This window comes from Sorghum bicolor, chromosome 4, assembly GCF_000003195.3.
Source record: "Sorghum bicolor cultivar BTx623 chromosome 4, Sorghum_bicolor_NCBIv3, whole genome shotgun sequence".
Classification (NCBI taxonomy): domain Eukaryota; kingdom Viridiplantae; phylum Streptophyta; class Magnoliopsida; order Poales; family Poaceae; genus Sorghum; species Sorghum bicolor.
The window spans coordinates 62290751-62304353 of NC_012873.2; the positions used below are offsets into that span (position 1 = coordinate 62290751).

Here is a 13603-nt window from a genome sequence, read left to right on the forward strand (position 1 = left end):
TGGAAAATCACTTATTGCTGGAAGCCTGTACTGTAGCTGACTAGTTGTAGCGGCACAGTGATGGATGCAACCGAATGGGGGAAGAAGCTCGCGGAGAAAAATACGGCAAAGTCGGCACTGCAGCAGCTACCACACTCCCAGTCCCAGTCCTCGATCCTCCTCCCGGCCAGCAGTCTACTACTAGGCAGCACTCTCGCTCGCTCGTCGCCTTCTAGGAATCTTCTTGCGCAGTCACCCTCTCCCCCCTACCCGTGCGAAAGGAACACACACCCACACCACACCACACCACACCACACTGGTGCTGCTGCTGTTGCTGTGCAGGAGGGCAGGCAGCAGCGCGCTTAGCCACAGCCACAGCCACAAATTAACCTCGATCGCTCGCTGATCACCACCACACCCAGGGAAAGAAGGCAGGCAGGCAGCAACTAACGAGCAGCGCTAGCACCACCATCTATCTGATCGATCTATCCGGCCGCGTCTCCGTCGCTATCCCCATCCCGATCCCCATCCATCTGGCCACATCCCAAAGGCGACGTCCGCCGCGCTGTGCAGCCGTCAATGCGGACGCCTTCGGGCGGGCGGGCGCGCGGCCTAATTCTTCTTCCCGTCTAGCTAGCTAGCTGCTGCCTGATCTCCCGTCCTTCTTCCCCCTCCCTCCACAGAGCCAGAGTAGCAAGCAACAGCAACGCCAAGCCTGCGTACACGCATACATAGGTAGATCCGATCCCGCTCTACTGCCCCTGCCCTATAGTGGCGTCGTGCCGTCGTCGTCGTCGTTTGCGCTGGGCAACAGTCCCTTCTCCGCCCAGCAACCTCCAGCGGCTGTCATCGCATCAGCGGAACCGAGCTACCCAGCTAGGTAGCAGCCGGCCGGTGGAGAGGAGTGAATCGAAGAAGCAGGTGGCGGAACCAAGCTAGGGAGGAGCAAGAAATACCAGAGGAAGCAAGCAAGCGCAGTCGAGTAGAGGTACAGCTCTAACTGCTTCGGGTAAGTGGTAGTAGCTATATGGACCAGTTCGCCGCGAGCGGGAGATTCTCTAGAGAGGAGGAGGCGGACGAGGAGCAGGAGGACGCGTCCAATTCCATGCGCGAGATCTCTTTCATGCCGGCGGCGGCTGCGGCAGGGACCGCGCCGTCATCTTCGGCGGCCGCTTCCGCCGCCTCCACCAGCGCATCCGCGTCTGCGGCCTCGGGAAGCAGCAGCGCCGCCGCCCCCTTCCGCTCCGCGTCGGGGGATGCCGCCGGAGCGTCGGGGAGCGGTGGCGGCGGCGGCGCGGCGGCGGACGTGGAGGCGGTGGAGAAGGAGCACATGTTCGACAAGGTGGTGACGCCGAGCGACGTGGGCAAGCTCAACCGGCTGGTGATCCCGAAGCAGTACGCCGAGAAGTACTTCCCGCTGGACGCGGCGGCCAACGAGAAGGGCCTCCTCCTCAGCTTCGAGGACAGCGCCGGCAAGCACTGGCGCTTCCGCTACTCCTACTGGAACAGCAGCCAGAGCTACGTCATGACCAAAGGATGGAGCCGCTTCGTCAAGGAGAAGCGCCTCGTCGCCGGGGACACCGTCTCCTTCTCCCGCGCCGCCGCCGAGGACGCGCGCCACCGGCTGTTCATCGACTGGAAGCGTCGGGTCGACACCCGCGGCCCGCTTCGCTTCTCCGGCCTCGCGCTGCCGATGCCGCTGGCGTCGCACTACGGCCCCCACCACTACAGCCCGTGGGGCTTCGGCATCGGCGGCGTCGGCGGCGGCGGAGGAGGAGGGGGGTTCTTCATGCCGCCCTCGCCGCCCGCCACGCTCTACGAGCACCGCCTCAGACAGGGCCTCGACTTCCGCAGCATGACGAACTACCCCGCGCCGACCGTGGGAAGGCAGCAGCTCCTGTTTTTCGGCTCGGCCAGGATGCCTCCTCATCACGCGCCAGCGCCCCAGCCGCGCCCGCTGTCGCTGCCGCTGCATCACTTCACGGTGCAACCGAGCGCCGCCGCCGGCGTTACCGCCGCGTCACGGCCGGTCGTTCTCGACTCGGTGCCAGTCATTGAGAGCCCGACGACCGCCGCGAAGCGCGTGCGGCTGTTCGGCGTCAATCTGGACAATAACCCGCTGTCAGAACCAGACGGCGGCGTCGGCGAGGCTAGCCATCAGGGCAATGCATTGTCGTTGCAGATGCCCGGGTGGCAGCAAAGGACGACTCCAACTCTAAGGCTACTAGAATTGCCTCGTCATGGCGCCGCGGAATCCTCCGCGGCATCGTCTCCGTCGTCGTCGTCTTCCTCCAAGAGGGAGGCGCGTTCAGCTTTGGATCTCGATCTGTGACCTAAAGGCAAAATCAAAGGAAAGTTCTACAATTCTTTCTTTCTGCTTGTTTCGGTTCTGCTTATATTACTACCTTCTTCTTCTTCTTCTTCTTCTTCTTCTTCTTCTTCTTCTTCTTCTCTTTTGATTAATCAATTATAACTTTTGATGATAGGAGCTAGAATTTGACGTTTTAATATCCTTGTTTTTTTGGCTCTTCACTTTTTGATGAGTTATTGGTTTGATGAGAAGATACATATAAACACTAGGAAAATCGATCAATGTTTTTCCCAAATCCGTGTCATGTTCTTCGTTCGTTCAGCACTCACTATATGATTTTTCTCGCGCTGTTACATCCGTCCATCTGTACTTGAGTACGTACTTGCCCCCATTTGATCGGAAATTCTCATGTTGAATCCCTCCCTACATATGATAACATGCATCTGCAAATCTGTCTATTATCTCCTAACGTATATCTAGATTTTAAGATCTCCGTCAGAAGAACTATATGCAGTGAGTGCAGTTGAAAAAGCTTGTAGCATCGACGATCTTTGTAATGATCTTGTAGGTCTTCTAGAACAAATTGTCTCGCAGCTGCAGAAGCTAGCACGGATGGACGGAGGACATATTGATCGCGCATTCACAACAGAGATGACAAAGCCAGCTGATCGAAGCAACAAATTGCAGGTGCGATCTTAAAATTCCTCCCACATTCGGTACCTTCTATCTCATCACATCTCATATCTATGGAGAGGCTTGGACACATCCTTTTATTGTACTACTACCTCTGTACTTGTGTTCTTCTCCTCTGCGTATCATACATGTATAGAGCATAGAAGGCTATACGGCAGCAAGAATAAACAAGGACTCCTCCTTTTTCTTGCTACGAAAGGGCCGGGGACACAGAAATAACTCATCTGTGGTCCAACTTACGTATAGTTTGGATTGTCTTGGCCTCGACTGTACACTGCATATACATACATATGCACAGTTCGAGCTGGGTCTCCATGCTAGCTATAGAGATAGAGAGAGATTTCTTTATGATCCCCTGCCAGTGATCTGTAAAAAGTTAGTGGGCATTGCCAACAACGGTGCCACCCTGCTGGTCATAACACCATGGTACTCCTGCCAGGAATTCATGGGGGTGAGGGTGATGAGGAGGACGATCGGCGTACGAACCTAGCTATGCACTGTTGCAGTAGGAGTAGCAACAGTGCGTAGGTGTACAAACCTGATGGCTGCCTCAGAAGCCTGCATGTGTTGCCAGCTCTTGCCTCCTCCTTGTGCGATGTGTAGTGTTGCTTCCATCGATGCTATTGCTAGCTCGCTCGCTCGATCCCTTCCCCCTTTTTACTGCACCAGCCTGCGATGCGAGTACTGCGCTGGCCTGGGCGTTTGTGGTGTGGGAGGAAAAGAGGCCACGTACGTACCGGCCTCTCGTCAGCTCAGCCGGCTTTGGATAGATTTCACTAACTACCTAGCAATCTGTAGGGCATGGGTGCAATTCTTTTTGCAATGGGATGGGTCGGAAACTTAGAAGGGATGGGGTACTGAACCTTGCAAGAAAAGTGCCTTTGGTCTTACTGAAAGAATGGGAAAGGGGGGCAAGAGGGATTTACAAGGGATTGGGAAGGTGAAAAGGGGAAGGCCATCATCATCTTGATGTGGCCTTCTTCACAAAGGATGGATTGGATGGAAGCCTCTCATATATATGGACTTATATGGAGATCCTGCTCACTCTTATCCTTCGTCCCTTGTTGTGTTCAGCATGTATGTAATTTCTTTCCAGAGTCCAAACTCATCAGTCCATGGCTCCATGCTATGCATGCTATACTGCAACTGCAACCTTATGATTCCATCGTTATCTCTAGTAGTAGGGCTATAGCTTGATTTAGATGGATTAATGCCTTTCTTCTGGCGAACCAGTCCTCTTTTACATGCTTCTATATCAGGTAGCTTAGTAGAAATTTAGAATCCCTATATATGTATAGGACTAGGCCAAGTCTCAAAACTTACATCAGAACAGGAGGCTGAAAAGTCCAGATCATGATTTTTGGACTAGGCCTTGAAACGTAGAGATGCTTATAGGTCCTGTTTTGGGGAACCTAGCTATATAGCTTATATTCGATGAAAAATGGAAATTCACTAATAATTAATGTCTGGCTAGCTTATTCTATAGAATACAAATAAAAAGTATCTATAACTCCGTGCATATATATGTTAGGCTATACATCATCATACTGTTCCTTATTCCGTTTTTATACTTATGTAATCATCACACTGTTTTCTTTACTTTTGAAAGGGTAAAAGGTTTTTTTTATTTTTTACTTACGAATTTGCTTGCTGACCGAGTGTAGCTAATGGCTTTGTTAGTAACTTCAGGTTACACGTGCCTTTTAATCTCTGATGCGTGTATTGCTGCCCATAGCCTTTTGTAATAGATTTTACTCCGTCACAAATTTACTGCTTCAGAAGTGTCTTTCTTACTGTGAGGGAGAAGTATTTGCCAGCCTAAACACAGCACTATCAACCCACATTTTGGACATGTAACTATGGGTTAATAATCTTAATATTATCAGATCAAAATGTGACATTGTTCCAGTATATCACTGTGCTCTGATTGATATAACAGATGAACCGGATATATGATGTATGCTCAATCTACCTACACTGGTGTTAATGATTTTTCATATGTCAAAATAATACTCCCTCCGTTCTAAATTATAAGTCGCTTTAACTTTTTTGGTACATCTATTTTACTATGTATCCAGATAAATAAATTTGTCTAGATATATAGCAAAGTGAATAAATAAAAAAGTCAAAGCAACTTACAATTTAGAACGGAGGCAGTAGCTGAAAGATGGATTTGAATATGACTCTGGATATTAAAAATCTGTGTCAACATTTTTTAAAATATTTTTTATTTAACTTCTGGTGCATCGATCTGTTAAACTATAGGTTCTAATTAATCGTATAATGTATGGAGCTAATGACATGGTATTTAGCCAAACATTCAGATTAAACATCTTTGTTGTTAAAAGTGAAAGGACAATGCGGGTGCATATTATTATTATTTTTGTCCATATCTACTTGCTCCGATCCCTGGCCGAGCTTACACAGTACAATTCCTGTAGAGAGGCACAACCTTCAACGTCGTGGAAAATACACTCTTTTTACTGTCTCTTTGGGCAAATGACAGTATCCAGAATATATAGTACGTTATTGGTATGAATGTATGACACTCCATTGTTTTCAAATTAAAAGGTGTTTTGAATTTTTTTAGATGCATATATCTGGACATTGTGTATATCTAAATGCATAGGAAAATAATATATCTAGAAAAACCAAAACATCTTATAATTTGAATTGGAGGGAGTATATATATAGCTCAAATATATATAAAGTATTACTCGATCCCTTGAATTCTAAATATATTTCGTTTTTAGGATTCTAGTTAGGTAAACCTTTCCAATTATTTGGACCATCAATTTATAAATGCTAATATATTGATAAAACATGCTCGATGTTATTGGATTCATCATGGAAAATATTTTCATATGGCATATAATTTTCTCTTTTTAGATAGTTTTTATAAAAAAATACATGTAGGAGTTTCATATTGGCCAGCATCTTGATATCCTAAACAACTTACATTTGAAATATTTGGAATAAGCAGAAGTATTTATTTTATTATACACATGGTATGACATATTAGACTTTTCTATACTTGCTTATTAGTATATATAGGTAATCCAATATAGATGTAATGTTAATGATCTTCTATGTGTATAACGTGAATACTTCTATTAATTTTATTAGTCAAAGTAATTTATCAAGAAGCTCCACTATCCAAAGTGGTATAGAGCACTAGGATTTTGTCCTAAGACAGTCCCAACCCAGAAACTAAGATATAGTTTCTATATCACCAAATCTACACATAGAAACCATATTCCAAATTGATAATTTATTCAAAGTATTTTTATTTAATCATATTTCTTCTCTCTCCATCGTCTACCTATCTCATCTTGCTTTTTGTATAAATATATAGTTCCTTATCTAAGGCCATCCTCTGTGGGGGTTTCATCTAAGTTTTATTTATGTTTAATATTATAACACATCAACAAATTTGATGACTTGAGAGAGAGAGAGAGAGAGTTTAGTAGAGTTTCATTTCAGGTACCACTACAAAAGATGATGTGACAGTCTTGGAAAAAATGTCATAAAATTAAACTACCTAAGAAATCATCTCTCTCTCAATTGGAACTCTAATAAATGAACATGGAAACTATCCTAGTTTACGGGTTGGGAGTGCCCTAGTCCTAGGTAGCTATCTCTATTCTTAATTTCATCTAACAAATTTAATCGGCAAACAAGAGTGGGTTAGGGTACCACAATGAAATAATTCATATGATGGTATGTCATTAAATAATTTTTGCAAAAAAAAACAAAGTAATTAGTATTATGCACATGTTGGTTACTTTAATTGCAATAACACCTAAATTTAAAAACATATTAGAAATCGTAGTTTTTTCCGTCTCGAAAGAATAAAACTCTTGCTTCCCAAGCAGTCAAACAATTTTAAGTTTGACAAAATATACATAAAAAGAATTAACATTTGTAATACCCAATAAACACCATAAAGATAATTATAGAATATATTTTCATAGTAAACAACATAAAAAATGACTTATCCCATATCTAGATTGTTTTTTTTTTGGGGGGGGGGGAGGACGGAGGAGTATATAATACCATGTTCTTGTTGCAACCATTAGATGAAGACCATAAGTTAACACGAACACCAATTTAATGTGTAACATCATATATCATATAAACATATAGTTGAAACACTATTAATGGGAGTGCAATGTGTGGCCACCTAATTTTACATGATGGTGCATATATATCCATGGAAAGACATGTTCTCTATGATATGGTGGTGCACAAGTGATTATGCATGTTTGTGAAAAAAATTATACTCAAGTTAATTAGAACTATCGTGATTGTTGGTTGCACCATTAATTCAAAATTCTTATTTGGCATGTTACTAGAAATAAAGATTTTAGGTCGTACCCTTCACTCTTATTAGTACGATGTTATAAGCGGTAACTTAAGGTGGGGTAGAGCTATGTTATTCCATTACAATCCTCCATTGTAAAACTCTATTTCTCGTAGATAAAATAGCATCGCAATGACTATGGTCATATAAAATTCTAGCTCCGCCATCGTGTTTTAGCCACACCACAATGCTCTAGATGATACAGTTTGGGCCTTGTTTAGTTCCCAAAAAATTTTGCAAAATTTTTTAGATTCTCCGTCATGTCGAATCTTTAGACGTATGCATGGAGTATTAAATATAGGCGAAAATAAAAACTAATTACACAGTTTGCTCGAAATTGACGAGACGAATCTTTTGAGCCTAGTTAGTCTATGATTGGACAATATTTGTCAAATACAAACGAAATTGTTACAGTGTCGATTTCCCAAAAAACTTTGGAACTAAACAAGGCCTTGATGTGAAATCTAGGAGGGGCTGGGTCGCTGGGGCAAGGGTGCTAATCTTGAGAAAATATATTTTTCGATCTAAGTCCAATAATCATTGTTTCTACATAGAAATATCAAACCATGGTTAGCTTTCTTATGCACTAACCTCCTCCACTATTCAAGATATTGAATTTTATTATTAAAAACTATATGTGTAGTAATATCTTTTATAAAATAGTACAACCATAAAATCAATATAGATATGTAAAATATACAATTTTATATAAAGTAACAACTTGATATAGTTTTAATAGTTTGTTAGTGTCATTGGTATATGAGTCAAGAAGGAAACATTTTTTATTACTTAAACATATTATATATATTTTTTGATCATGCATGCATGCATACTTTAGCTGTAAGATGGTATAACTTATATGTTTGCTTTAAATAGTTTTAATATATTAATAGTAATAATATAATTGGTACTTCATCAACATATATAGACGTAATCTATGGCTTTTAAAATTTTTGCATAATAGCGTATGTTGATAATTCAAATGGAGATCTAAAGTGATATCTTGTTAGTTTATTTTTTTAGTTTGCTGAATAACTTTACGTGCAATCTTAAGGGTTTACTTAGATTATCTATCATAAACGAAGAGTGGGTAATTTTTGTGAGAAAGCTTAAGGGTTTATCTTTTTTTTTTCTAGCACACATGAGGATTAATATGAAGTCTTCAATTATTTACTAACTACAAAGCATACACCACGTGTTGTCGCAAGATTTTTTTTAAAATGAATATATTTTGGCATTGCTATATGACATTCTGCATACGCCTAGACATGCAGAAAAACTAATAGAATATTTGATCACATTATAAAAGAATATGTGATGAAATAATTAGCACATTTAGATTACTTTAATATATTAAAGATTGAAATTATTGCGCACAAGGTTCAAAAAGGCGACGTCTTAGGCGCACCTAGGCGTGACTAGGTGCTAGTCGGAGGTGTTTGCCTGGCCTATGGGGGTAGGCGAACCCCTAGGTGGCGGCTTCTCGTCGATAGCGCTAGTGGGGGAGATGGACAGGGTAATGCTTCGGTGTCCCCACGTGCAGATCCAGCGACTCGAGGATGAGGCGCACCAGAGAGGCCCGATAGCAGAGGAGGAGGCAGGGACATCAGGCGATGGATGAGGAGGAGGAGAAGAAGGAAGCGGTGGCAGTTGAGGTGGTAGGCGGGCTCAAAAGAGGCAAGTTGTGGTGGAGGCGACAGGGAGAAGGCCGATGGTGTGGATCTAGGGGCGGTAGAAAGGAAGAGGTTAGAAGAGACACGCGACAGTGGGGGAGGAGTTAACGTCAATGGAGGAGGGAACGACTGGTGGCGAAGGAGGCAACGTCGGGCGCTAGTGGATGCGCGGGCGGATAACGCAGTCGAGCGGCTGGTGTAGAGAGTTGGGAGGGAGAGAAAATGAAATAGAGCAAGGGAGGGGATAAGACTTTAGTGAGGGCTGTGGAAGGAGAGTTGGGCATTAAGTGGGGCCTTCTGGACCTTTTCCTCTTTCTCCCACATTCTATCCACTGTATATATTAGCTGCTGCCTTGGAAACCGTGTGAAACGCCTAGTCTACGTAGGGCTTGCCTAGGCTCTAGGCTATGGGTTAGCGCCTAGAAACCACCTAGTGCCTTCTTAAACTTTGATTGCATGTAATAGAGATGATATGGATTTTTTGTAATTAATAAGGGATGATATGGATAGTTTGCCTGAAAGGATTGAAAGTTAGTGGAATACTTAGTGGGAAATGATGTAGACAAGATAGAAATTATCTAGTAAGGTTTAGCTTTATAAGAGCATCTCCAAGAATCTTTCTAAATCTCACTCTCTAAATCATCGTTTAGATAGTCACTTGCATAAAACCGCTTTATTTCTATATCTTTTCATTCTCCAAGAGTCTTTCTAAATCTCATACACACTTTAAAGAATTATTCTTGTCTTCTATTCTTAGCTATCGAGAAATCTAAAATAGAAAATGACTATATTTGGATAACCATTTAGAAAATTTGTTGAAGGATAGTTTTTCAACAAAAGCTCTATTCCTAGTATTTAGAAAGGATTTAGAGAGTCTCTCGGAGTTGCTCTAAGATTATAGGATTGTACCATAAGATTTAGACTTTGGAATGGTGAACTATTGAGCATGTTTAGGGACATGAAACTACGAAATGGTAGGTTGAAAAACTGAATCAACACACCCTTAGACGAGCTTAGAGACTGCCACCGGCCTATTTCACGCTTCTTAGACCATTTATCACTTTTGTGCTAACAAGTAACAATAATAAGTCGTTGACCACTCTCCGTGATACTATCGGAGTTTGACTTGCAGGCACCGAAGGAAGAGAACGCCCGAACATGGACTCATACACGCAGGAATAACATGAATGAAAAAAAAAACACTTGTATTTTTTTTAGTATTATAAAGTTGGAGCCCAGTTTTCCTGACTGGCAGTCCATGTCATACAAGCATGCATGCATGCATGCAAGAATGATGAGCTCATGCATGCATGGCGCCCCTGCAGATGCTTCTTCCCGGCCTCCAGAGCTACCAGTCTACCACAGGCGTCTGTCTGCCTCGTCCGATTTTACTGTGCTGTGCCTGCAATTATTATAACGCTGCTGACCTCTGCTACTGATGTCTGCTGTCTGGTACGGTACGGCGCTCGTCGATCGGACGACCGTTTGGTGCTGTTGTGCCATGGACTTGTTTACTTCTAAAAAATTTTATAAAATAGAAATAGTAGTACTTTCGTTTATATTTGATAAATATTATCTAATTATAGACTAACTAGGTTCAAAAGATTCGTCTCGTCAATTTCGACCAAGCTATGTAATTAGTTTTTATTTTTATCTATATTTAATACTCCATGCATACGTCTAAAGATTCGATGTGACGGAAAATCTGAAAAATTTTATAAAATTTTTGGGAACTATGCGATGCGGCTTGCCAACGCGTGTATAACGACAACGTATACGACGAACGAGTACGACGACTAGTACACGAATCCCTCTCTGTATCTCGATCTGACCGGCGCCTTTGAAGTTGAACTACTACTCCCTATAACATTTACGGTACAAAACAAACATCATTAAATTAGTCATAAATATATTTTATAATAAATTTATTTAAAAGCATAAATACTAATATATTATTTATTATAAATTTAATTAAGTTTAATTTTACAGACCAAGTCATCCAGTAGTATTTTTTCTTATACTAAACTAACAAATAATACTTTTCCTTATGTCTTATTTGCCTAGCGAACGTGCAGAGAATTACTTAGACCCAGTTTGGTTGTGTCAGTTAAAATTTAAATTTATCGTCCATTATATTGAATGTTTAAACATATCTATGGAGTACTAAATATAGATTATTTACGAAACTAAAAATATGACTATAGAGTAATTTGAGAGATGAATTTTTTAAACTAATTAATTTATAATTAAATACGAATTATTAAATAAAACAAAAATACTATAATATCTATTAAAGTTTAACAACACAACCAAACGCAACCAAACACTGTACCCCGCTCGCCCGTGCAGCCGACCGAGTTACTGTGAGCCGCTTGTGCTCGCACACTGCGCAGTTGTCTCTTTTGCTGCAGCAACAGTGCAGTGCACCAGGGCAGTGGCATTTTCTCTGAACGACGCCGCGCGCACTGGGCTTTGCTGGTAGTAGCTGTGAGACAGCATCTTTATGGAGTAGTATATAGCGCTGTGAGAACTTTATATATGTTTGCGGTGCAATGAAGCAAGGCGTTATTTCAAACAGTGATCATAGGACCAATTAATCACATCGTCATTATAGTATTATGATTATATGTGGTCATGGCTTCCCTGCGCGTGTATCTAAAATACAAGAAAGTTTTTTGAAAAAAATAATACAGAAGAATTTCCTATCTGCCACTCTAAATGTTTGGTCATCTAAGTCCCCGAAACTAGCTAGTTAAATTGATCCAAATGTACCCCTTAATAATACAACACATGCAGCTTTTTTGAGTGTTTTCCTAAAATTAGCCAAAGGTTTACTATTCCTCTTAATCATTTTTCTCTCAAATTCCCAATGGTTTTCTAGTCTAATTTAGGCAATCCCCTAGGGGACATATATAACCTCAAACCAAGGATCACTGTTAAACATTGTGAATAAAAACATGCCCAAAATGTCCCAGTTACACTAAAAGATCCTTGGAAAATTGAGAATTTTTCAAAGAACACCAAAAATCATCATTTGGTCACAAAGAACACTCAGAGAATGTTGAAAAAAAATCTAGAAATGCCTCTTTTTTATACAGATTAAGCTTAAAGTTCAAGTATGAAAATGTTCATAACCAGTGTTACACAAATAATAAGGATTTCTGTTAAATTTTCATTGGCCGTAAGCGCCTAATGCTACTTTATTTAACCCTATAAATAGCAAAATGTATGTAAAGCATTATTCTGATATATGATATGAGTTCATCACGATACAGTTTTTTTAACATACTCAACTCTCGTAAGGAGAGAAACTAAAAAGAAAGAATTTATTAGAGGGACAATGCAAAATTGACAACGTTTAAGTAAATTGAGATGGTAAAACGATCCGAGGCCATCTATTGTGCTTCAATCGATAATTTTCCTTCTTCTTGGAATAGATTCATCAAGGAATAGAATCCAAGTCCACTTTCATCATCAAGGATTCTTTGATTATTCTTCAACAACTTAACATATCAAGGGCCTGTTTGGATGGTTGCCACACTGCGCCTCATCGCACCGCACTTTTCGCAGGTGTTTGCTTTAGTACTACAGCTACAGCACGCCGCAGGCTCACCGTAGTCATTCAGATCATTTCTTTCGTTTCTCTCACCAAATATTCGGCTCCTATATATTTTCCTCGTCGTAAATTTGGCAATGCCTCTGCTAGGTTACGGCATGCTAAGGCGCAGGGCAAACAGCCCCCGAAGCTCTTCGATCAATTATAGCATCTTTTCGGTTTGTCAATCAATTTATTGATCTGATTCTTGAGCTCTTTATTCGATTCTCCTCTACAAGGTTAGTTTAATAAACATAGAAGAAGTACAAGGTATATCAAACAAATCATCGATCACCAAATATGGGGTTAGTCTCACATTGCACTTAATCACTTAAACTACATGATAAGCTTTTGTCCATTTAGAAAGCTTTTCAATTAGGAAGACTAAAATGACTTGGAATATGCCAGGAACCTATGTAAAAATTGGTCAAGGGGAGTGGTAAAATGGTAATAGATGGTTGTATAGGCCAAGTACTCTTACAGTCTTACTATATAAATGTCTTTCTAGCACTGTATACACGGCGACTGAATAATTAATGATGTGTCCCCGATATCACTTTGTCTTCATTTATCATTCCACACTAACATGTGCAAAGCACGATTGTTTTGATCATTTGATGTATATGTAAAAGTTACATTTAGTCCATAGATCACGTTATATGGACACGTATATATGTACTGTTTAGCGTGGACAAGAGCTTCTGAAGCTTCTATTCGCCGGGTGGTCCGTGGACACAAGTAAAGCTGTAAAGGAGCAGCATGCATACATGACTACTTGTAGATCGATACGACGTCCTAAAATAGCGTTCAGTATTTGAGTGTTAATTTAGTCGAAATACTAGTACTTTGTGGATTGACATTTAAAACAATATTCTTTTTTTTTCAGGTTCCTGGGTATGGTATCGATTCCTGTTACGCACGAACATAAAGCATATATAATACCACATGCATTATTCCAGATCACTTAATTAGAGAGGGGACGTCTCATT

The 13603-nt window shown here is 41.3% G+C and overlaps 1 protein-coding gene across 1 annotated transcript; it reads left to right on the forward strand.

Moving 5' to 3' along the window:
• On the forward strand, positions 325–4938 carry LOC8073210 (B3 domain-containing protein Os02g0683500). The gene has a single exon (XM_002452702.2). The coding sequence runs from the start codon at positions 1007–1009 to the stop codon at positions 2309–2311; it is 1305 nt and encodes a 434-aa protein (XP_002452747.2). The 5' UTR covers positions 325–1006; the 3' UTR covers positions 2312–4938.